Source organism: Dendropsophus ebraccatus, chromosome 3 (assembly GCF_027789765.1).
Source record: "Dendropsophus ebraccatus isolate aDenEbr1 chromosome 3, aDenEbr1.pat, whole genome shotgun sequence".
Lineage (NCBI taxonomy): Eukaryota > Metazoa > Chordata > Amphibia > Anura > Hylidae > Dendropsophus > Dendropsophus ebraccatus.
The window spans coordinates 10,582,690-10,607,483 of NC_091456.1; the positions used below are offsets into that span (position 1 = coordinate 10,582,690).

At 44.4% G+C, this 24,794-nt stretch overlaps 1 protein-coding gene and 1 long non-coding RNA gene across 5 annotated transcripts in view; one reads left to right on the forward strand and one right to left on the reverse strand.

The window, feature by feature from the left end:
- SETD1B (SET domain containing 1B, histone lysine methyltransferase) overlaps positions 1–15,655 on the reverse strand; it is a 48,591-nt gene extending 32,936 nt beyond the window's left edge. For 2 of the 3 annotated variants that reach the window (XR_011362081.1, XM_069960887.1), the window contains exons 1-5: positions 14,670–14,742; positions 14,392–14,558; positions 13,319–13,417; positions 12,826–13,096; positions 46–158 (exon numbers count right to left, since the gene is read on the reverse strand). Coding sequence is in view for 2 of the 3 variants with exons in the window: in XM_069960887.1 (XP_069816988.1) it covers positions 46–158; positions 12,826–13,096; positions 13,319–13,417; positions 14,392–14,558; positions 14,670–14,742 (723 nt within the window). In the remaining variant the exon portion in view is untranslated. Of the gene's footprint in view, positions 1–45; positions 159–12,825; positions 13,097–13,318; positions 13,418–14,391; positions 14,559–14,669; positions 14,743–15,180 lie in introns of those variants that run through there. The other variant, XM_069960888.1, reaches the window with a different exon arrangement.
- LOC138785212 (uncharacterized) lies at positions 12,847–22,714 on the forward strand. 2 transcript variants are annotated; one of them, XR_011362083.1, is made up of 4 exons: positions 12,847–12,940; positions 15,248–16,225; positions 16,391–16,478; positions 22,267–22,714. It is a non-coding gene; the product is annotated as an uncharacterized lncRNA (long non-coding RNA). The 2 variants fall into 2 exon arrangements; XR_011362082.1 differs by lacking the exon at positions 12,847–12,940 and adding an exon at positions 14,920–15,127.
- The last annotated feature ends 2,080 nt before the right edge of the window (positions 22,715–24,794 follow it).

Sequence of the window (24,794 nt, forward strand, 5' to 3'; positions counted from 1 at the left end):
CCCAGCACTCTACTTAATAAAGAAAGATCTATCAACACGTTTTACCTGTGGCGTTTCATTCACGTTTGGCGACGCATCCAGGTCAGATCCAACCGGAAGAGTCTGAGGCGTGTAGAGACCATTTACTAACAGTTCATAGAACCGCATACGTGTCTCTCCTGCATAGAAGTAAAATATATTATTGCCAGCAGAAACACATAGAAACAAAGCAGCTGTATGGACATCTCAACATATATAATGTACGTAATATATCATCATGAGTGTCCAAGGACATCTGCTAGAAATGTACAATGGGGATTAATTTAGAACTTTAGAATAGTTTGGTTTATTAGTAACAATTTGGCCTGTATTTACAGTGTGGACCAGAGAGGACATGCCAGGGGCCCAAAGTCATACACACCAGACACCACTTGCTGCTGTTCCCGAAACAAAATGTTGGAGCAGGTAAGTGAGTATGACTTTTTAAAAATATTATTTCTCATAAAAAAAGTGTCTGCTGACCGGCATAATCATCCCTGGCACTGAGTCTGCGTCGCTGAGAACTGTTTGCCATGCTCACTCACCCTGCGTTTTTTTTATTAAAAGCTTTTAAAATAAAGAAGACTACACAAATATGGGTGAGTGCCTATTTCTTTACCTTACTTCGATATAGTGGACTTGAGTATTGATTTCAATAGAGCACCACCCGACTGTGATTCAAGAGTGTGTCTAATGCTAGTAAAGAGATATAGCGTGCACAGGAGTAGTAGTGCCGGGCCAACTTTTTCTTGTTCGACTAATTTATAATCATCCCTGGGTCTTTGTATTACAAGGACAGCCCACTGATAACCTGTAATGCTCCATTTCTACCATAGTAGTCCAATAGGATGTTCACACGGATTTCAGCTATTTATCAATTACGGAAATCTGCCGCTACGGCCAGTCATTGGTTGAGCAGTTTGTCCGCTCTGAGGCTGCAGCTGCGGCGTCGGGAAGTAGGCAGAGGGAATGAGAAGACCGGAAGCGTGGATAGGTGATGTATAACATTTTATTCAATCGTTAGCCGTCAGCCGCGCATCGCTATTGAGCGTAGCGATGCGTGATCGGTGGCCAATAATGACACGATCAGCCGATGAGCGTTGTCATCAGCTGATCGCTGTCTCTATTACACGGAGCGATGATTGGCGGAATCGTCCGATTATTGCTCCGTGTAATAAGGCCCTTATCTGGCTTCAGTGGCCACCGTTAATCGGGTTTACTCAACTCTAATCCTAATCAGTATGGGAGGGAGAAATCACACCAGAGCATGGCCTGTGCATGACGGATCCTATAAAAATTAAAGCTGTGCCACTTGTGTGAATAGGGCATTAATGCCAGCTCATTGTTAGCTTTATAGCGCTGTGCCAAATATCCTGTGCACGAGTCTGCAAGTTGCTCCAACTGAAACAGACAAAGCTGCTGTACATAAGCTGGAGCTGCGGATTCCATCACTACTGGCATCTAGATAGACCAGGTATGCCTCATAATACATGAAAATGTCAGGCCATCGAAAATGTCCTAAACCTCTGCTGGAAATGACCACATCAGGGGACAATGGAGCACTGTGTTCATAAATCCCAATGAAAAATATTATATTTGGCCCAATACTTTGCTCACACAATGACACGCAGGTAAAGATCCAACAAATCACAATGTACAACGAGACGACACAACTACTGATCCTATCTGCACATGTACCGAGCTGGATCCTTACACCCTGGGACATCATTGTCGGACTACTTTTCATTCATTAAAAGGACTTTATTTTGACTGAAGTATCTTTACTTAAAGGGGTTATCCTGCGCTACAAAAACATGGCCACTTTCTTTCAGAGAAAATAAGACTCTTGTCTCCAGGTCAGGTGCGGTTTGCGATTAAGCTCTATTTATTTCAATGGAACTGAGCAGCAAAACCTGCACCCAAACTGGAGACAAGAGTGGGGTTGTCTCTGGAAAAAAGTGGCCATGTTTTTGTAGCGCTGGAAAACCCCTTTATAGCGGAACTATTATCAGTTTAGAAGAATGTAACCTGCTAATATGTCCCTACTGTGCACAGGGCCCTGAGGATGAAGGAAAGTTTCTTACCTTCATCCTCAGTGCAGTTTCTGTGCTATTAGGAGTTTAACCTTTATGCTAATTAGGTTTTGGTGCACTGGGGCGGGACTATGGCCCCGGCCAGACTGCCCCTCCTAATAAATATCGGTGGAGCGGGCAGATTGGTGCATTGGTGTCAAAATGCTTGATTAGCATAAAGATTTAATTCCTCATATAATGGTAACGGCGCTAACGATGAAGGTAAGAGACATATCTACATCATCAGCGCCCTGTGTGCAATAGGGACATATCAGCAGGTGTTTTCCTTAAGTCAAACACCTTCTACAAGACTGTCCTGAGAACCTCCACGTCTGTAGTCAGCCCAATACAAGAAGCCTAGGCCACCACTAGCAGACACCCCTAGTTCCCATCACTTAACAACAAGTCTGAGGAAATGACAGTAACTCACACTCAATTAACAACTTGCTTCAGTCGGAATAGGCCTATTGCTCCATATAGAGCACCAAGGGAAAACTATACCAAACTATATATCATATGGGATGATTAAAGGGATATTCCCAACTTTAAAGTGAACCTGTCACCCACGCTGACGGGGTAGAGCCCGCCCGACCTCCCTCTGGAGCCCTGGATACTCACGCCGAGCCGGGACCGGGTCCAGGAGCGGGACTTCACCAGGGGGCTGGGCGGGCTTTGCCCCGGCAGCCGGGGTGACATGTCCTCTTTAACCTCTTAAGGACGGAGCCAATTTTCCTTTTTGCGTTTTCGCTTTTTCCTCCTTGTGTTTAAAAGGCCATAGCACTTGCATTTTTTCACCTAGAAACCCACATGAGCCCTTATTTTTTGCGGCACTAATTGTACTTTGCAATGGCAGACTTAACTTTTGCATAAAATATGCTGCGAAACCCAATACGCTGTTTGTCCTATGGAAAAACGCACATGTTATACATGTTCCTCAAGTCAGGACAAATAAAACGATATGCAACTTGCATAACAATTATATTATTTGATGGCTTTTAAAAAATTAAAACCTTCTACAGCAAAAAAAACGTTCCCTAAAATCGCTCCATTCCCAGGCTTATAACGTTTTTATCCTTTGGTCTATGGGGTTGATTGAGGTGTCATTTCTGGCGTCATGATGTGTTCTTTCTATCGGTACCTTGATTGAGTATATGCGACTTTTTGATCGCTTTTCATTACAATGTTTCTGGATTTGATGTGACCAAAAATGCACAATTTTTGCACTTTGGCGGGTCTTTGCGCTTACGCTGTGTACCGTGCAAGATCAGGAATGTGATATTAAAATTAATAGTTTGCATGATTACGCACGCCGCGATAGCAAACATGTTTATTTATTTGTTATTAATAAAATGGGAAAAGGGGGGAAATTTACTTTTATTAGGGGATGTTTTTTTTTATTAATGGAAACTCTTTTTTTCTTTCACTTTTACAGTAATTTGAAGTCCCCCTGGGGTTAGGGTTATTCCCCCCTGGGGGACTTCTAATACAGCTACACTGATCTCTCATAGAGATCAGTGTAGCTGTATAACACAGCACCGATCCATGAGATCAGTGCTCTATTGCTTTGGCCTGCTGCAGGCCAATACAATAGAATATCGAGCCGGGATCAGCGTCATTATGTCGCTGAGGCCCGGACCGGTAAGATGAAGGGGGGGGGGGGTCCGCCACTAGACACCAGGGATGGGCTGCATTTAACACTGTTAGATGCAGCTGTCATGTTTGACAGCTGCATCCAACGGTGTTAATTAGCGGGAGAGGCGATCGAACCGCTCCCGCTAATAGCCGCAGTCCCGTGCTGCAGACAGCAGTTGGAACTGCGTCAGTTCAGAGCGGGGGTCGCAGCGCGGCCACCCTCTAAACACCTCTTGGGGACATATGACGTACGGGTACGGCCTATGTCCCTAAGAGGTTAAAGGGAATGTATCATCAGAAAATGACTTATTGGTTAAATGACTTTTTTCATGTTAAACATATTTTATGAGACTTTTGGGTGACTTTTTTCCAATTATCTTTTTTTTTCTTTTTTTTTTTTTTTTTTTATTTATTTATAATATTTTAATATTATTAAACACAAACAAACCCAAGCCCCCCCCTCCCATCCCAGCCCCACAGTCACATAAAAAACACTGAAGAACAACAGTCCCAATCTGGGAGTACAGTCACAAAACACTCCTCATTAAATACAAATTTAACCCTTTCCTCCATGAGGTAAAACCTGCAGGGCGCCCCTTTATTCTCTACTCCTATCCTACCTAACCCAACACCCATCCTACCCTTATTTTAACACACTCATCCCACCAGGCTGCTGAGTAGCCACGCCCCCGCCGAGCCGAGGCCAGGGGAGACGGGCAGACAAGCCCAGAGCCGACCCCCTCCACCTCTGCACAGTGCCGTCCGCAGACAACAACCTGCTCAGGTAATCACAACCAACCTCAACTCCCTATCCTGCCAGCCCAGCCCCGGTAAGGCCTACACTGGCCACAGACGGAAGAGATGAAGGAGGAAAACCCGAAGCCTGAAACTCTCAAACTCCGTTCAAATCGGCTATCCACGGGCCCTGCGCGCCGGGTCCTATGGACAACTGCCCTGTCCAATCCAACGGCTTCCATAGTCCATCTATTATGGACTGCGGTCCCCATCAAACGACCGGGTTCATTTCATATACTTTCCATTCAAGCTTTAAATAGTAACTTAACAGTGGTCAATGAACCGAACAAATTCCAGCCAGTTCACTCGACCCTCTCACGGCCGACCACCCTGGCCGGTCTGCCCCCAAACACCATGCCGGCGGACCGGTGCGCCCCCGGCCGCCCGCCCCCCCCCCCCCCCCCCAGCCCGGCCGGCGCGCAGCCACCCCGCAGCCCCATTCACGCACCAAACATCCGCTATAATACTATGTCCACCGGGCGCCCTGAAGGTACCTCACAGATTACATTCCTTGCACATCCTCAAAAGGACAAATTTGTTTATGTACTCCCTATATAATCCCTTCCTTCCCTCCCCAGCCCCACCCCCTCCCACCCGAGAACATGCACAGAGAAAGAAAGAGAGGAAAAAAAAAAAAAAAAAAAAAAAAAAAAAAAAAACCCCAACCTCATCCTCTCACTTCACACACTCATAACGCTTCACACATTGATCCCATTCCACTAGACTGGGTGACTGAGGGGATATCCACCTTCTCATGATCAGTAATTTTGCACAAAACAGCATTTTCAACACACATGTCCTCTGCTTCCTACTTGTCCCCACAGGTAATCCCGATGTATCCCCCAGAACAAACAGACGAAGGTCCTCCCCTATGGACAGACCCACAACCTTAGTTATCTCCCGAGAAACTCCGGACCAAAGCTGACCCAACTGCTCACACGACCAGAGCATATGCACCAAATCTCCCACCTCCTTTTTACATCTAGGACAGAGATTATTAGTTCTTTTTTTAATTTTCCTAAGGAAGGAGGGAGTATAATATAATCTATGGACGATATTAAACTGGATAAGTTGATGATTCACCGAGGGCGCAACTTTTTTTATGTTACTATACACTACTGGCCAGTTCACCTTCATCCCAGCATCCCTTTCCCAGGCGCTCTGGCTCCCAAAAACCCATTCTTTTTCTAGCATAAAACATTTGTACAATATTGAGACCCCATTAGATCTACTACCCAGCCCTCTTAACTTATTCAGTGTTATATTTGCTCCGAGCCTATACTCCGTCTTTCTGAGGTCCATCTTTAGTGCCCTGGAAAGACGCAAATAATCAAACCAGCGGGAGCCCGCAAACCCATACTCTTCCCTAACCTGCTCCCAAGATTTAATCTTCCCCATAACCACTAAATCAGTTATCAACCTCAGGTCGCGCCCAAATACTCCATAAAGATCCTCTAGCTTCTTAACCTCCACCAACTCCCGATGATCCCAAAGAGGAGAGAAGTTCAAGAAACCCTCCAGCCCCAGACATTTTTTTACTTCCCGCCAAGTTCTAACCAGGGCGACCACCATCGGCCAGTCAGCTTTTACTCCCTTTTCCAATATTCCGGCGTCAAGGATCTGAAAGATATCTAAAGAGACATCTCTTGCCCCCTCTCCTAATCGGGAAAAGAAGGGGTTATCCTTCCAGTTCAAAAGCCAGAAGGCCTGGGAAGCCAGTAAATACATCTCCATAGACGGAAGGCCAAGCCCTCCCTTATTCTTAGGCGCTGTCAATAGTTCTAGTTTAATACGGACACGTTTGCGCCCCCAAATCAGGAAATTCCAAATATTCCTTATCCTCTTAAAGACCTTCTGGCCTACCCAAACCGGGGCAGCCCCAAAGATATACAAAAATTTGGGCAGCAAGACCGCCTTCAGTAACACCAACCGGTCCGCCCTAGAGAGGGGCAAATTATGCCATACCTTCACCTTATCCTCTGTCTCTCTAATCAGCGGAACTAGATTAAGATCACTGAAGGCCGCCAAGTTCTGGCAGATCCGAATCCCCAGATATCTAAAGGATTCACCCTTTCCCAAGACCTGCAGCTGTGGAAAGGACAGATCGCCCTCCAAGGCCAGTTGCATTAAAACCGATTTTTTCCAATTAATCCCAAGGCCCGAATACTTCCCCACCTGCTGTATCAACTCGATAACCCTTGGGACAGCCGTTACGGGGTCCCGTAGAAACAAAAGCATATCATCTGCGTAAAGGGACACCCTGTCCCCCTCACCCCTCGCCCCAAAGCCAACTATACTCTGATCTAGTCTAATTAAGTTGGCTACTGGCTCTATACTAAGGGCAAAGAGTGAGGGGGAGAGAGGGCAACCTTGCCTAGTCCCCCTACCCAGCTCAAAAGCAGCAGAGTGCAATCCATTAACCGCGACCGTCGCCCTCGCATCCCTATATAACAGTTTAACCAACTCTATAAACCCCCTCCCCAGACAGAACCTCTCCATCACTACCCAGAGGTATCCCCACTCCACCCTATCAAAGGCTTTAACCGCATCCAATGACAAGATGGAGTGGGGACCCTCCCCGCCCGCTAACTGCATGTTTACAAATAATCTCCTCAAGTTAGACTTAATCTGGCGCCCTGGTATGAAGCCAGTCTGGTCTTCCCCAATCAGGCCCCCCACTACTTTGTTAAGCCGCGCGGCCAACACTCCAGCAAAAAGCTTCACATCTACATTGAGTAGAGATATCGGCCTGTAGGATTCTCTCTCCAGGGGGTCCTTCCCCTCCTTTAAAATCAATATAATTTCAGCCTCACTCATGGACCTGGGGAGTGACCCCCCGGAGATCGAACCCCCCAAAACCTGAAGGAGCGCCGGGAGGAGGACCTTTCTATGCCTTTTATAGACTTCAAATGGGATGCCATCCTGACCTGGAGAGGATCTATTCGGAGCCCTCTCCAAGACACCCTCCAACTCTTCCAGTGAAATAGGGGCCCCTAATATTTCACCTTGATCTTGTGTTAAACTAGGCAGGAGAGCAGACTCAAGTAATTCCTCCAGGTGCTCATCCTGCTCTTTACCACTGGAACTATATATGTCCTGGAAGTAGCTCCCGAATGCCTTCAAGATATCCCCCGAGGAGTTCACAACAGACTTATCAGGCAGTCGTAGGGCATGAACTTCCCCACTGTCTCTCTGATTCCTAATGACCCCCATGAGTCCTCTATTAAGGGTTCCAGACTCAAGATAATTTCTCCTGGCCACGAACCCCATTTGAGACCGTGCCTTCTCCAACAGATAGTTATCCAACCTTTCCTGGCCCTGAGATAAATTATATTGTGTCACCGGTGACGGGTCCCCTCTAAATATCTCTTCCAGAGATTTAACATTATCTTTAAGTTCTATTTCTTCTTTCCAATTATCCATTATTCTCTCTATATTATAAAATAATCCTGAGATCTTGCAGTTTTCATTCTCACCACTGGGGCTAACACTAAGCTGAGACTTCCTGTTGTGTCTGTGGGGATAAGAGGAGGCTGCTGTAAAGTGATCTGTACAGCATTGCAGCATCATGTGACACCAGACAATAGGAGCTAATCCCAAGAAAGGAGAAAAATTGTACGCTCACTGTACACATTCAACACAAGGCTTCTGAATATTATTTGTTGATGCCCCATGGTAAATGTATACATTAAGGAGTACAATTTTCTTTTATTCCCATCATCAGTTGAGGTCCTAGCAGTCAGCTTGTTATCCCCTATCCTTTGGATAGGGGATAACTTTTGGAAATGGAAATGGCCATTAAAAGTGATTTTAAAGAGACTCTACATTAGTGACCGAGAAGCTGAGCAGAATGATGTATCACTTACATTTTTCTGTGCAGCTGATCCAGAGATCTCCTCCTGAACAACATGGATAATAAGTAGTTCTCTCCATTATGTGCATGAGCCCAGTAGTCCTGGATATTCATGAGAAGCAAAAATCTCCACCCACCAGCTGCTGATTGGCAGTTATCTATCCATGCTGTGTATAGGCAGTCACCTGTCAATCAGCAGCTGGAGGGCGGGGAGAGGGGTGCGGCAAGAATCCTATTCTCCTGCATATTAGAAGAACGACTGAACAGAATGATGTAAGTAATACACCTATAAGGATCATTTAAAATAGGGTCATTTAATTTCCCTTAGAAAAGAGGCTAAAACTTTTTGTCTGCACCTTTTCTTTAGGAGGCCTTATTTAGGAGGAGTTTTGCACCCTAGTACCCAAATGTCTGTCACCCTTATGTAACATGTGTCTATGCACTTACAGTACCATAGAAAACTACGATCTATCTTGATTTCTATGGGCATAACATTGTGACAAACACTAACATGCAGTACATGGTAACAGCCTCATTGCATCTGACGCTGTATGATGAATGACAACGCCATTATATGAAGTCAAATAACTGTAGATAACTTTCCTAAATGAAACAATACCCGCTTTAGGCTATGTTCACACTTGATGTTTTGCAAGACAGCCAATCATTCTGGTGCCGAATGCGCCAGTTTCATGCAAGCTATGACCAAAATTTGCATAAAACTTTCCATGTATTGGCGGCACAGTGACAGCCATCCAAAATAAACATGGTGTGAACATAGCTTTAAAGTGATAAATAAATGATAAAACATATAAAAAAGACATAATCCTTTTTTTTTTTTTTAACGTGGAGCAGCGCCTTACGCGATCCTTTTTTTTTTTTTTTTTAATTATATTTTCCTCATCTTCATAAATCCTATACAGGCAGCCTGCAGCATGGGAATGTGTACAACTAGTCATACACAATATACACATCCGCTGCTACAGGTGTTTGCTAGTTACAAACAATATAGACTATGTGGACAATAAAAACTAAACAATGCTATTTACTCTGCATAAATAGACCTCAAGCTTTCCTTTCTGCTTTTTACGCCCATTTATGCATAAACCTACCAAAATTAATTTCATTTATTTAAAAAAAAACAAAAACCAAAGCTGTAGTGTCCTGTCTCTCATTTACACGTCCGCAAAACTTGTCCGTAATTGCAGATATACAACTGCGGACAAATTTATGTCCCATTGGTTTCTATGTGCCTATTCACACATATCTGCAAATTTTACGGATCCAAGATCCATGCAGCAGCAAAAAAAAAAAACAAAAAAAAAACACACGTCCTTAGGCTACATTCACACGTTCCGTAGGATTTTAAGGGCACATTGATTTCAATTGGGCTGTTCACACGGTCTGTATATTTACAGATCCGCAAATATTACTGAGCAGCTCTAGTACAGAAATAAAAATTATAGACGCTCCCATAGACGTCTATGGGAGCGTTTGTAATTTTTACAGAACATACATCTGTAACCATTCCCACTTTTTTAGCTATCACCTTCCCCCTTTTTATTAAAAAATAAAATACAGATTACGGATGAATTACAGACAGGTTTTTTTACACACTGAGGTCAATTGCAGACATCATATAGGATCCTAAAAACTTCTGAACGTGTGAATGTAGCCTTAGTGCAGACCATAGTAGCAGCATGCACACACCAATAGAAGTCTATGAGATCCGTATATTGCGGACATTGTGGAAGTTACCTGCATAACATCAGCAAAAACAAATACAGATACGCAATTCTAGCTAGTGTTGTTATTTTGACCATTCCTCCGTAGGAATCACTACCCTGACATGCAACAGTTGGCAACAGTGTGTGTGGACTGCATACTACCACTGACAGCGTACGATGTATGACATAACACCACTATAACAATGACAATATAGGAGGTCACATAACTGCACAACAAGCAGCCCTTAGCACTAACCGACAAATACAACTGTACGTAGGGAATTTATCATTTGCGCTGTGCAATCAAACCCGAGGATCGTGTACATTTTGTCATGTCCTTTTATTTTGCATAGTACTAGAACTCTGCTATTTAGAATTGCAGCAAATTGAAAAATTAAGCAATTTTTTTTTTTTGTACAAAAAAAATTTACTGAGTCCTCACTAGCAAAACCTGCACAAAATTTAGCAACTAACATAGGGGTAGGGAACCTTGGCTCTCCAGATGATGTACAGTTCCCATCATGCCTGGATAAGTAAAGCTTTAGTTTTGGCTGTCCAGGCATGATGGGAGTTGTAGTTTTGCAACAGCTGAAGAACCAAGGTTCCCTACCCCTCTACTAACTTACGCTTTTTTTTCCATTTAATTCAGCGCACCTATACTTATACACAGCATACCTAACAAACCAAACAATAAACTTCCCCCCATGTTTTACAACATTAGTAGAATATTCCAGAATTGTGTATGTAACCCTCAAACTTTTAGATTACAGAAGTTACATAGAACTCCTATACAGGCAGCACGTGAATGTGTACAAGTCTATAACACACTCATACAACATACACACACATCCGCTGCTCCGTGTGTTTGCTAGTTACAAACAATACAGACTATGTGGACAATAAAAGCAAGGTCACGAGGTGTCATTTTATTTGTTTTGTTTTTCAGTGTCATTAACCCTTTAGTGATCACTAATGCACCTTTTTTTACTGACCTAAGAAGTGGGCCTTATTCTGATGCATACGCCTTTTTACTGACATATTGGAATAAGTAAATGCCACACTCCTGTGTCCGCATCACGGGAGATTGGCTTTCAGTGTGACCACTGGACTCTTAAGGCCGTATTACACAGAATGATTATCGGTCAAAAATTTTTTAAATCATTTGGATTTGAACGATAATCGTTTAGTGTAATAGCAGACAACGATTTAGCAAGAAATCGTTGGTCGTTTATAGAATTTGGACCTCTCTTTATCGTTGATCGTTTGCAAATCGTTTGCATGTAATAAGACGTCGTTCGCAGTAGCGATGACAGGACAAACACAATAACGATCATAAGTAACGATCGCCGTTCCGTGTAATTGGGTGAACGATTTCAGGTTGTTCGCCATAGCTTGAGTTTGTTTATCGCCGCAAAATCGCTTTGTGTTATAGTACCCTTACTGCAAGAACCTGAAGGAGAGAATTCTCCCTTTCTTTCGGGTAGTTTAACCCATTAAATGCCGCTGTCAAACACCCCCCCATTTCATGATAAAATTGCAGTTTATTCTCCATTCAAAATAAATTGTTACATAAAACTATACGTTTGGTATTGGCACGTCCGTAACGACGCAAGCTATAAAATAAAAATGCTACTATCATTCATACCGCATGTAAAAAATATACATACATAAAAAAAAAAAAAACAGCGCCAGAATTGCTGTTGTCTGCCTCAGAAAAACATAACAGATCATAAATAAGTGTGAAAATTGGTATTAAAAAAACTATACACCGTCCCACAAAATACAATCCCGCAAACAGCTATGGCGCACGAAAAACATGAAAGCTATGGATCTTACAATGCGGCGACAGTTTTTGTCATTTTTGTTCATGAAAATATAAAAGTTTCTCCTCTGCCGAAGTGGTAATAGTTATAATAAAAACTGTGCTAATTTGGTATCGCTGTATTCGTAGTGACCCAGAGAACACATTTATTACGTTATTTCTAGCGTTAAGTTTAAATGTTAAAAAAATAAAAAATAAATGACATTTTTTCTATTATCCCTCAAAAAAAAAGGGTCCATAAAAGTCAATCAATTTGATTCATGAACCTGAACATGGCGGCAATAAAAAGTAAAAGTTGTCCCGCAAATAAACAAGACCTCACATGACTATGTGGGCAAAAATAAAGCAACGGCATAAAAAAGTATGAAAATGGCTTGGTCATTAAGGTCCAAAATATTCCAGTCACTAAGAGGTTAAAGAAACATCTAATAATAACATAAAAGGTCAATCTAAAAGCATGCAAGACCAAGCATCAACCACAACCTGTAACTATAAACCACATTTCTAGCTGAATTCTAGATAGGGTGCAGTGTGCAGGACTCCTCTACACTATAAGAGCAGTCAGTGTCATTGCTTTATGCTGATCATTCGAGCAGACTAGATACAGTAACAATATCCAGCCTGTATTTGCATCTTCTATGCTCTCTCTACTTTGTAAATGTCTGTATGCAAACACCCAGGACAAGGAGTGAGGTGTGGGATCCCTGCTCCCCAGTGCTGGAGCTGCAAAGTTGTAGAAGAGAGTGGAGAGAAGAGGAGAAGAAGCAGCAGCAGAGAGCAGAGAGCAGTGAGGAGCCGGCCCGGCGGCAGTCTCCTAGCAACAGACAACACCGGCCCACGTGACCGCGGCGCAGGGGACCCAGCTGTCAGTGTGGAGCCGCGTCCTGCCCACTCTCACGCACTCACCTTTCGTGTCCAGCTCCACGTGGATCAGGTTGCCCATCACGGTGGTGTTGTGCAGATGCTTCACCGCGTCCCGGGCTCCCCTCACGGTGGCGAAGATGACTTTGGCGATGCCCAGGTGCTTCTTGTTCTTGGGGTTGTACAGGATCTCCACCTCCTCCACCTCCCCGTACTTCTTACACATGTCGCTCAGGAAGTTCTCGCGAATGTTGTCGTTGAGTTTTGCAAAAGTCACCTGCTTGGGGGGCACCGGGCCGACGTAGTACTCATCGATCTGGGGGGCGGGAGGAGGGGGGAGGTGAGTAATAGGGGGGGGATGTACTGTATACCTCCCCTGTCATATATATATATACACACACACACCTGTACTATACACCTCCCCATTCATATATATATATATTATATATATAGCTGTATACTACACCTCCCCTCACACATAGATATATTATATATATAGCTGTATACTACACCTCCCCTCACACATAGATATATATACCTTCAGCTTGGGCACTGGTAGATCGACCTCCTTGTTTTTGGTCCATATCCTTCCTATCCGGGGGTCTCTAACACAATCCACTGGGGGGACACCCGGGTTCTGCAAACACAGAAGACAACATGATGATGAAGAGGAGGATGATGGTGGCAGCAGCAGCACACATGGCTAGGATACTACATCACATGCACTGGCTACAAGTTAGCGACAGCTATGGGCAGCAGTAGGCAGACAGTGGCAGCAGCAGGAGGCTGGCAGTGACAGCTATGGGCAGCAGTAGGCAGACAGTGGCAGCAGCAGGAGGCTGGCAGTGACAGCTATGGGAAGCAGCAGCAGCACACATGGCTAGGATACTACATCACATGCACTGACTACAGGTCAGTGACAGCTATGGGCAGCAGCAGGAAGGCAGGTAGGTTGCAGTGACAGCTATGGGCAGTAGGCAGGGCACATGGCTAGGATACCACAGGGGCATCACATGCACTGGCTACAAGTTAGTGACAGCTATGGGCAGCAGTAGGCCGTGGCAGCTATGGGCAGCAGTAGGCAGGCAGGCAGGCAGGGGCAGCAGTAGGCAGGCAGGCAGTGGCAGCTATGGGCAGCAGTAGTCAGGCAGGCAGTGTCAGCTATGGGCAGCAGTAGTCAGGCAGTGTCAGCTATGGGCAGCAGTAGTCAGGCAGACTGGCAGTGGCAGCTATGGTCAGGCAGGCTGGCAGCTATGGGCAGCAGTAGGCAGACTGCCAGTGGCAGATATGGGCAGCAGTAGTCAGGCAGTGGCAGCTCTGGGCAGTCAGGCAGTGGCAGCTCTGGGCAGTCAGGCAGTGGCAGCTCTGGGCAGTCAGGCAGTGGCAGCTCTGGGCAGTCAGGCAGTGGCAGCTCTGGGCAGTCAGGCAGTGGCAGCTCTGGGCAGTCAGGCAGTGGCAGCTCTGGGCAGTCAGGCAGTGGCAGCTCTGGGCAGTCAGGCAGTGGCAGCTCTGGGCAGTCAGGCAGTGGCAGCTCTGGGCAGTCAGGCAGTGGCAGCTCTGGGCAGTCAGGCAGTGGCAGCTCTGGGCAGTCAGGCTGTCAGCAGCACATACAGGCATGCTGAAGTAGAGGCCGTCGTAGCGGTAGAGCTTGTGCTGTCCCTTCCGCAGAGCGGGGTCGATGATCAGCTTGTAACTCTTCCAGTGATGACTCTTCTTCTCCCCGGAGGGGCCGGCTTGGTTGCCCGCTTGGTTGCCCGCCTCCATGCCGTTCATCCAGCCTGTGAAGCCATAAACAAGAAGAGATGAGTGGTGGGGGGGGAGTTGGCGCAGATCTGGCGCACACCTGGCGCTCTCTCTCTCTCTCTCTCATATCCCTCCGCCGGGCTCACTTGTACTCTGCTTTCTGACATGGTCCTCGGGATTCCTGCTCCTCTCCCCGGGCTTGGCCTCCTTGAAAGACATGCCTGCCCGCCTTTCCCCACACCCCCTCCCCCCCGAAGCCCCGCTCTCCTGCGTACAGGGTCGTCTCCCGGACCCGCAGGGAAGGCCACGCCGCTTCACAGGCCCCTTCCTGGGTTACATGGCATGCTGTGGTGGGCACCCTGCCTGCTCCTTTTTGGCGAGCCAACACATATTGTGTGTGTGAGCAGCTTCAGCTCGCTCTGGGGCAACCCACAATGCACCGCGGCCTCCCGAGCCTCCGCCTCCCTTCTCTGTCCCCAGCCAGCCAGTAGTGCTGGGAGACGCCTGACGATTCCCGCCCGCACTTTCGCCACAGATTCGTCCATTTCACACACACACACATACTCGGGCTCCGGTAATTCCCGGTGTACTACAGACACGAAACGTAAGACACAACCTGGATAATTTTTATTATTATTATTTGTTTTAATTCCTTACATTTATTATATCTGTAGGTTCTTTAGCGTCATCTGTAACTATTACCCTTATTTATTATATATTACAGTGAACTGGACATCTCTCCATCATATCAGCTCAAAATGACGGCGTCTCCGGGATTCCCTCAGCCTAAAAAGAGAACCGTATGGCGAATCTGCGCGCTAGCTTTACATGGCGGCTCAGTCGCCAGACAAGATGGACCTGGTCGGGGCTCCTGGGGGAGGGTGAGGGGACGCCACTATGTCCTGTCTAGGAGCCATAGGGAATGACCTACATGTTACAGTCACACACTACTTATACAGGCCCAGTAACGGGATAGGAGAATGAGCGCCCCCTGTGTTGTTGTCGTGTGGTGACAGCACGGCGCGTTATTATCATCCGTACGTTATAAACGGTGAGGCGGGCCAGCTCACTTTATACAGAGGAGGGGGGAGGGAGCTAGGGTGTCCCCCCCCCCTCTCCACCCCCTCACCCTTGCTTGGGTCCGGGCCAAGATGACGTCATGGGCTGGCGGAGAGACTCTCCTGAGGCGGCAGCCAATCAGCGCGCGGCTCGCGGCCGCCTGTGAGTGATTACAGCGCCCCGCGCTCCATCCTCCCTCAGACAAGCGGGGAGAGGCCGACAGAGCGGTGGCGGCCATGATGCGGCTGCTGCCAGGGAGTGAGGCGGCCGCCTGTGTGTGTGTACAAGGCTCTGCGCGGACTCAGCTGTGTGTGTGCCCTCTCTCTATGTTCCCCCTCACTGTACAGGACTCCTGTCTGAAGAAGGAAGAGACTATGTATATAAATAGCAGCACAGCAGGTCTGGATTATCTCCCTGAGACATGGAAGCCATCTTGGTCTCAGCCAGGTCATGGCACACCCTAAAGTCTGAATTGAGTTAAAGCAGTTGCGTTTTCTTGCGTTTTTTTTTCACACTGGGAGATATAGCAGCAAGCTCAGCCACAATAAATTAGCTTTGATTCCTTTTTTTTAAAATTTTTTGACCTTTTTTTAATAGCTCACTTGTCAACCATAGCTTTATATCCACCTCTAAGTGCAAACTGGTAAGGAAACCTAAGTATTACAGATTATTACAGCCTTTTTATCTCTTCTATGTATCTAGGTGACAATAAAAAAAAAACAAATCCAGCACTTTTTGACTTTTAGGATGTTATTCCTTACAGTTTGCAACTTTTATTTATGTATTTTTTCTTTCTTTTTGGAAAAAGTTGGGAAATCTTTGTAAAAAAACAGGAGCAATCCAGCCGGTGTAATCCCTAAGGAGAGTATTACACTGCACCAGGCTTGGTTTTTCAGGTAAGTACTTGTTTTTGTCCTTGAGGCGGCCCCCACACATAGGGATTGTCTTCTTCAGTCTATATCTTCTCCAGCCTGATATCACTGACGGATAGAGGCTTTAGATTTAGTCTCACCCAGGATAGATGGTAGTCCCAGTGCCATGGCTTCCATCCCTTAGAGGGTTTGCAGTGTTCTATGTTGTGAGCTGCCTTGTGTATTGATACTTTTACGTTCTGTCCCCCTCCCCAGCTTCATGGTGCTTGTAATAGGACTGCTGAGTCAGGGCTAGGCCCGGCTATTCACAATGTGCTTGCTGGAAAGATCATATGCTGAATGGCTGGTGACAGGTCAATGGCCCCTATGGCTCTCTACATGCAGGTCAACTCTTTAATGTCCATAAAGAAGCAGCACATGGTGTTAAGCTGCAGGGTATAGCATGGCGAAGGGTGTGGAAGGCTCTGGAAGGTCGGTCTTACTTGGTAAGCTGCTTACTGCTCAGGTTAGATCTTACACTACGGATTTGATCCATTGTGAAAATTATAAAATATATAATATTGTATAATTATAAATATATAATGATATATTTATATAATTATAAAAAATTATTTATTATTGTGAAACATAATAAAGCAAACCCTTTAGCACCTGATCGCTCTTGATTTTAAGTAATGTCTATATGCCCATTAGTTAGTGAAATGGGAGATCCGAGCACACCCCATGGTCTGATGTACAAGTATGGCTCCCGAATGCTTGAGGACTGGAGTGTTGTTTGCATGCAGAATCCATTGTAGGGATAGGATATATATATATATATATATATATATATATATATATATATATATATATATATATATATATAGTAGCAGCCACCAGTACACTCCAGAGTCCATGTGTTGTCCTTATAGACTAGGGGAAGGGACCCTTGGCTCTCCAGCTGTTGCAAAACTACAACTCCTATCATGCCTGGACAGCCGAAGGCTGTCCAGGCATGATAGGAGTTGTAGTTTTGCAACAGCTGGAGAGCCAAGGTTCCCTTCCCTTGTATACAGTAGAAGCTATCAGGCAGATGACAACTCAGTAGTGGATGTTAACCCTTACAGGGCTCTGTCTGTCCTTCACTACAGCATCAATAGTCTCCTTAGTTTGTTGTCTTAATAAACACTAGGCCCCACAAGTGAACCACTCATTCTCCTTTCTGGCCAAACTGAGTAGAAGGCCTTGCGTTTGGTTTTTAAACCCCCCCCCCCCCTATCTATAACCTTTTATATTCTTCTTTGTGTACATACCCTCCATGTGTCTTACTGAGATGTAATATCGCCTCTATTGCTGTTATCACTCCCAGTCCATTGGTGTCTTCTTGAGCTTAGGTTATGTGGAGGAAACCCTCGTAATGAGATCATTAAGGATTTTCTAGGACTTCATTGGGAATCTACCCCAACCATTAATCCCTTCCAGGACAGGAGCCTGTGGTTGCCAGCCATAGTAAGGTACTCTGTTTTTGTGGCATGGAGTAATTAATCCTGACCACCAGTATAATATCACAGAGTGGGTGCCATTGGGTAATGGTAACCTTTTCCTTTAAGACGGCTGCTGTTGGTTTTTGTTTTTGGTCTGGATCTGAGCATAAGATGTGATGAAACCAAAGCAATGAGTCATATTGTAGCCTGTGTGTGTGGAGCATTGCTGGGGTTGGAAGGGAAAACTAAAGAATGGCTCTGCCCATAGGGAGTGATTCAGCAGGATCAAGGGTCATTGCAGGTGATTTGGTCTAAAGATTCACATTGCTGACCTCACATGAACATAGAAGAGTGGCAGAACTGGAAAGCGTCACTTATACTTCCCTATTATTCCATAGCTGGAGTGTTATTCTGTAGCAATGAGCTATTATGAAGGAGTGACTTCATGACTTATCATTTGTGCACGCAGCAGGATGATATGGCAATTTTTAAGGGAATGTGTCATCAGAAAATGACTTATTATTTAAATAGTTTTGTTAACCATGTTTATAAAGAATTTTTGGTTACTTTTTTTTTTCAAATTTTTTTCTATATTCTAAAATAATCCTGAGATCTTGCAGTTATCATACTTGCCACTGGGGCTAAAATTAAGACTTTCTGTGGTGATCAGTGGTGGCTGCTGTAAAGTGATCTGTACAGCATTGCAGCGTCATGTGACACCGGTAGATAAAGTAGACAATAGCAGCTCCCTGTGGAATGACCTCTTCACAGGTCACAGAGCATGCTCAGTATTGTTTCACATTCATCTCAAGGGGAGAGAGTCTGTCTATTGCCGTCTATGTCCATGAGTAAAGCATGTCACTAAATGCTGTTAAAACAGCCCAGGCAATATTGCTGCCCCCATAACAATGTATAAATAGTAAAATAATAAAAATTATAAGTCACAAAATAGGAACAGATTAGAATAAAAGAACAAGTTTTAGTATCTGACTATTTGGTAAAAAAAATATTCAGGTGACACATTCTCTTTAATCCTGGATTATACAATAAGAAATAGTGTTTTTAACTGTAAAATAGCTATTGCTTGGATTACTGAATTCTTATGGCTCCTTATTCCAGGGCACATGGTTTAAGGACGTAACATAAGACGACAAGCTAGTACAATAAACAAGAACTAAACAAACAAAGGCAGAGAATGGGAGATGACCTTGCGTGTATGTGTTTACTATGGAGGGTGGATGCTAGATGAGGGTGACAGCTGCTCGTATGCCAGTACAGTGGCAGGGGAGTTGTCGTAGACTGTACAGATGGGTTTTTAGGTTGTTTTTGGAAAGGGCTAGAGCAAGAATGGCTTATACTGTACAAGAGGGGTAGGGACCTTGGCCCTTCAGCTGTTGCAAAACTACAACTCCCATCATGCCTGGACAGCTAAAGCTTTGGTTGTCCAGGCATGATGGGAGTTGTAGTTTTGAAACAGCTGGAGAGCCAAGGTTCCTACCCCTGTTGTACAATATGGTAAAAAAAAATAACAAAAAATACCTGTCCTGATTGTTTGCTATAAGCGATTGCAGACTGTATTTGTACTTGTTCTAATGAATCCTCTTATGTAGCCGAGAGCTCTGATGGTTTAGACTGGATTACCATCACACTGTAGCAGTACGTTGCTGGTATATGTCAGAAAGCTGTCAAGGTTGGATACATTGTAGGCAATAAGAGTCTGGGCTGCAGAAGTCATTGAAGTAAAGGATCAGTGAGACCTGTGATGTATTTGTTGTCTACAGTAGATAAAACTACTGACCGCAGCCACAATGAGTTTATTCATTGACGGCAAAGACGTATATCTGATGAACGTAAACCTAATTGTAGAACTATTCACGTACGTAGCAAACCTGCACGAGTGATTGAAGCAAAAGACTACAATGTGTATTCAGATACAGAGAGAACGTGGGCGGATGTTTGTCTGCATTGTATTCCATGGCAATTTGTCATTTATTATTCTAGTATGTGTTTCTACAGTTAAACTAGGAAGCAAAATAAATATATAGATGTATGAAGTCACTATGGACATGATGTGTAGTAGTAATAGAGATTTAAAAAAAATATCCACATCTGTACACATGAATGTGTGAGCTAGGATAAGGAAAGACGGATGTGTCTGGATTATATTTAGGCCTTGTTTACATAGTGCAAATCTGCTGTGGGTTTTGCATGTGTTTCAAGCTAAAACTGGAAGTGGATCCTAAACAGATCAAACGTAGTTTAACTCCATGATTACAAGGGTTGTTTATTTATTTTTATTTATTTTTTTAAGTGTAAAAAGGAAAATGGGCTGTTTGGTAGGTCTACATTGTAGAAATAAAAATCTGTGAGTATAAATTATATCTATTAGTTTCCGAAGAGCCCTATTACACTGAGCGATAATGAGCCGAATCAGGGCGATTCAGATGATTATCGCTCTGTGTAATGCTGCGTTTACATGGATTATTGTTTGAATTTTCGCAATAAAGATCGCTTTTGAGCGATAATCTGCTCGTGTAAACGCAACGAGCGAGAAATCGTTCATTGTGATCTTTCAACATGTTCTCAAATCGTTGATGGTCATTTGCAGATCGCTTCGTCTAAACAGTCTTTCACCGATTTACCCTATGTGTGAGATGGGCTTAAGCAATCTTAAAAACGATCGCAACAACGATTTTTCTAACTATTCGCTGATCGTTATAAAAACCAAATCGTTGCTTTAAAATCGTTAAACGATCGATTAGGCAAATTATCGATCCGTGTAAACGTAGCATTATGGAGACCACTATGAGCAGCAGCCAGCTATTGGCTGAGCAGCCTGTCACTGCAAAGACAGCTTCAGCAGTGGTTGCATTGAGCCAGGAGAAGCCGGAGGGACACCAGGTAGTGTGGAGAGGTAAGGTATAGCTTTATTATTGTTGCTACACTTGCATCAGCCGCAGACCGTGCACCTCCTATTAGACGGAGCGATGCACAGGTGCTGGGGAATGATTTTTAAACCTGATGAAGGCCAATGATCAGCCAAAATATTGTCCTGAATCAGCATGATTGGACATATAATCTCCCCGTGTGATAGGGAGCTTAGTTCAAGGGATAAGACCCAAGCCAAGGCTGTATTACTCAAGATTTCATGAATTGCATTTTGATGGCATGATGTTGTTCACACCGAAGAGCCATGTGGAAGGATTCTTTACATTTAGAGAAAAATCAATATTTGATTCAAAGTATACAGGTGGTCTAAGGCAGTGATGGGGTCAAGGTTTATTAAAATTACAGGCTCTGCTACATCATACACATCCATGCAGTTCTGTAGCATGCACAATACACACCCAGCTCTTCTACATGGTACATAAACATACCCACATGTGCACACACAGTGCTGTATGAATATACAGACACACCTCCGCTATATCACCATAGACAAACAGCTCTGCTGCATACATACAGACACAAATTTTAAATACAGATTGTCCCGGCCTACAGTATCTATAGTGCACACTCCTCACAGCCATGTGACTAATGACATGACTGTAACATCACTGAAGGTCTGTCAGCTCAGTTCTGGGTAAGCTCCCAGGGGCTTTTACATGCAGGAATATGGATGTGATGCACATCACCTCTAGATTCCTCTCCTGCCTGGAGCTGATCCTGCTGATTGGTGTCTGGTAGGAGAAGGGAGAGGACTGTGTAGCTATCAGTAGCCGCACCGCTCATTCTGCGGTCGACCATTAGGGGAGCAGTCAGGGAGGTGTGACACTGTTGGGCACTTTTTAAGGATAGCTTCACACACACCGTATCGCTGTGAATTTTCTGCAGCGGATATGTAGCAGCTTTGATGTAAATAACTTCTGCTGATCTGCTGCGCATCGGTCATGTGTGTTGGCACCCTAAAAGGATATTTTCTTGCTAAAAAGTGTCTTATAAAACGACTAATATGGTGTGTGTGTGTGTGTGTGTGTGTGTGTGTCACACTCTTGTATATGATTGACTTTCCTATGTATTTGTGCCAAGCGTCTGTTTGTTCCATGTCGTCTTGGCACTGGAATGAATGTCTGCTTGAAGCTTGAATTACCAGTCTGTGCTGACTTTCTGCATAGTCCTGTTCAATGTGTTCACGGTTTGATCATTCTGAAAAATTCATTACATACAATCTGGGTGACCAAATTATTATATATATATATATATATATATATATATATATATATATATATATATATAATAATTTATTGTAACATCCACCTCTCTGGCCTTCCTTCAAACACTGTTGCCCCATCCAGTCTTAACTCTGCTGCCCAACTAATCCCCCTTTCCCCTCACTTTGCCTCTGCCAGTCCCTTCAAACTGTTGACCATGACGTACAAGGCCGTCCACAACCTGTCCCCTCCGTACATTGTTCGTACCTCACACAACCGCCTCCAAGACTTTGCCCGAGCCTCCCCCATACTCTGGAACTCGCTACCCCGACACATCTGGCTTTCACTACCCCGACACATCCGGCTCTTATCCACCAGCAAGACCTTCAAAAGTAACCTGAAAACCCATCTCTTCAAACTAGGCTACAACCTGTAATTGTGCATCACACTGTGACTGGCTGCACTTTCCCTCCTGTTTCTCTCCCCGTACCTTATAGATTGTAAGCCCTCGCGGGCAGGGTCCTCTTCCCCCATGTACCAGTCTGCCATTTACCTCATGTAATGTGTTTTTTATCTTGTATTATTCCTCTGTCACCCCCTATTGCTCTAGAATTAGGGGGCTAATAAATACATAATAATCATATAATATTGGCACGCTCACTTTTTTTTTTACCATTTCACTATTTAAAAAAAAAAAAAAAAAAAATTCCCCCTTTACAAATAAGGTTTCCATATTCTGGCTGTATACTCATCCACCTCTGATGGCCAGTGGCTGCATAATTGTGCCAGTAATATCGCTGTTCTGACAGCATGTGGGCAGGGTTCCTCTGCTGTAGATGTGGAAGCCACAGCATGAAGACTAAGCATTTCCAGAGAGGGAGTCTAATGTTACTGTGAATCGAATCTATGTATTTGACCAGTTATTCAGATTTCCTGATACATTCACATAGGAAGGTGCATTATTATTGTCCTGACTGTGAATACGGCATTGAATGTAGTCCTATTGTAGTGGTACAGCCAGCTGCTTTACTGTAAGTATTCAGCACTGCTCTCTTTTTAAATGCAAATCCAGCTCTGGTATCTGTGGCTGGTTAGAGAGGCGCTGGGAGGGGGATGCAAAGCAAAGTCCTTTTTTGTATAGAAGTCCACAGCAGGTGCTCCAAGTCTCATGTTCACCCCAGCAGCTGACAAAAAACATTGTCCCACCTGTCAGGCTGTAGACAAGCCAAGTAGTGCAGTACGCAGCTAGAGAGGGAGGACATACAGGAACAATGTACAGCAAACTGATCTACAGAAGGACGACATTAATTGACTTTAGGCGGCAGATTGATTATATGTTGCACTCAATGACATGTCAGTCACATTCCCCCACATTTGGGTTCAATCTTAAAGGATACTGGTGTCAAAAAAAGAGGGAATTTCACAGTCCCTGAATCCATACATCTAGGAAATGTGAATTGTTTTCAGGGTTTTTTTTATGTCCATTATAAACAGCCTTGTGGTGTTTATGCCACATTTTGATCAGCTGGCATAGATAATACTATAGATCTTTTTTTCCCGTCTTTAGCGTCTCTACCTTCTTGTTTCTAGGGGTAGCAATATATTGCTATATGAGGGTGGACTCAGACTACAGAATCTGTGCGGATACATTCCGGTAGATTCCATTGCTTGTACCCGTTCACAGCTGCACGCGTCTCCACCTGTGCCATAGACACCATTCTGTGCACTGGCTATAGAATGGTGTCTACAGAGCTGGCGGATATGCACACTGCCGCGGACAGGAATGAGCAACGGAATCTGCCGGAACTTATTTCTGTGGATTCCGTAGTCCCAAGAAGGTATTGCTGTAGTATTTTCCGGCTTCTTAGCTGATGACTATTACTAATCTAATAATAATTAATGCAGAAATCAATAGTACAAGCAATTTTAAGAAACTTTGTAATTGGGTTTATTAGCCAAAAATTCATTTTTATTATGAGAAAGCAGTTTGAAGCTCTTCCCCCTTTCTTCATTGTTCTCTATGGAGAGGGGAGGGGTGGGGGGAGATGAGACAACAAAGAGTTAATTTACAGCTACATCACTGGGCTATCTCCTCTTAAAGGGGTAGTGCGGTGTAAAAGAAATTATTCACTAAATAACACACATTACAAAGTCATACAACTTTGTAATGTGTGTTATTTAAGTGAGTGCCCCCCTTCCGGCCAGGGTCACCAGCGATTCTGTAAGTATAATGCACCACACTTCTGGGTCTAGCCTGGGTGGAAACATGGGGAAGTTGTATAACTTTGTAATGTCTGTGATTTAGTGAATAAATGCTTTACACCACACTACTCCTTTAAGTCAGCACTGCCCTTTGAATAGAGGCTTTCACACAAGTCCAGCTGTGTATTTCTTTGTTCTCTGCTCTCTGCTGCCAACTAATCTCCCTCCCCCCCCCCTCCCCTTTCCATAGAACAGACAGGGCACATCTGATGCAACAAGACATGATTTCCTGATAATGAGCAGTGAATGAGAGAGAAGAGGAGGGGAGGGGACCTGGGGAAAGGCCTTTTGAATGCAGATAATGGCAAATTTGGCTAATAAACCCAATTACAAAGTTTCTGAAAATCGCCTGGACTATTGATTTCTGCAAAAAAAATAACGACAGTGACACTAAATTCACCAATCATCTTTTTTTGTTCTTTTCATTAACCGCCATATACAATTGTTAGCTCTGTGTGTTCACA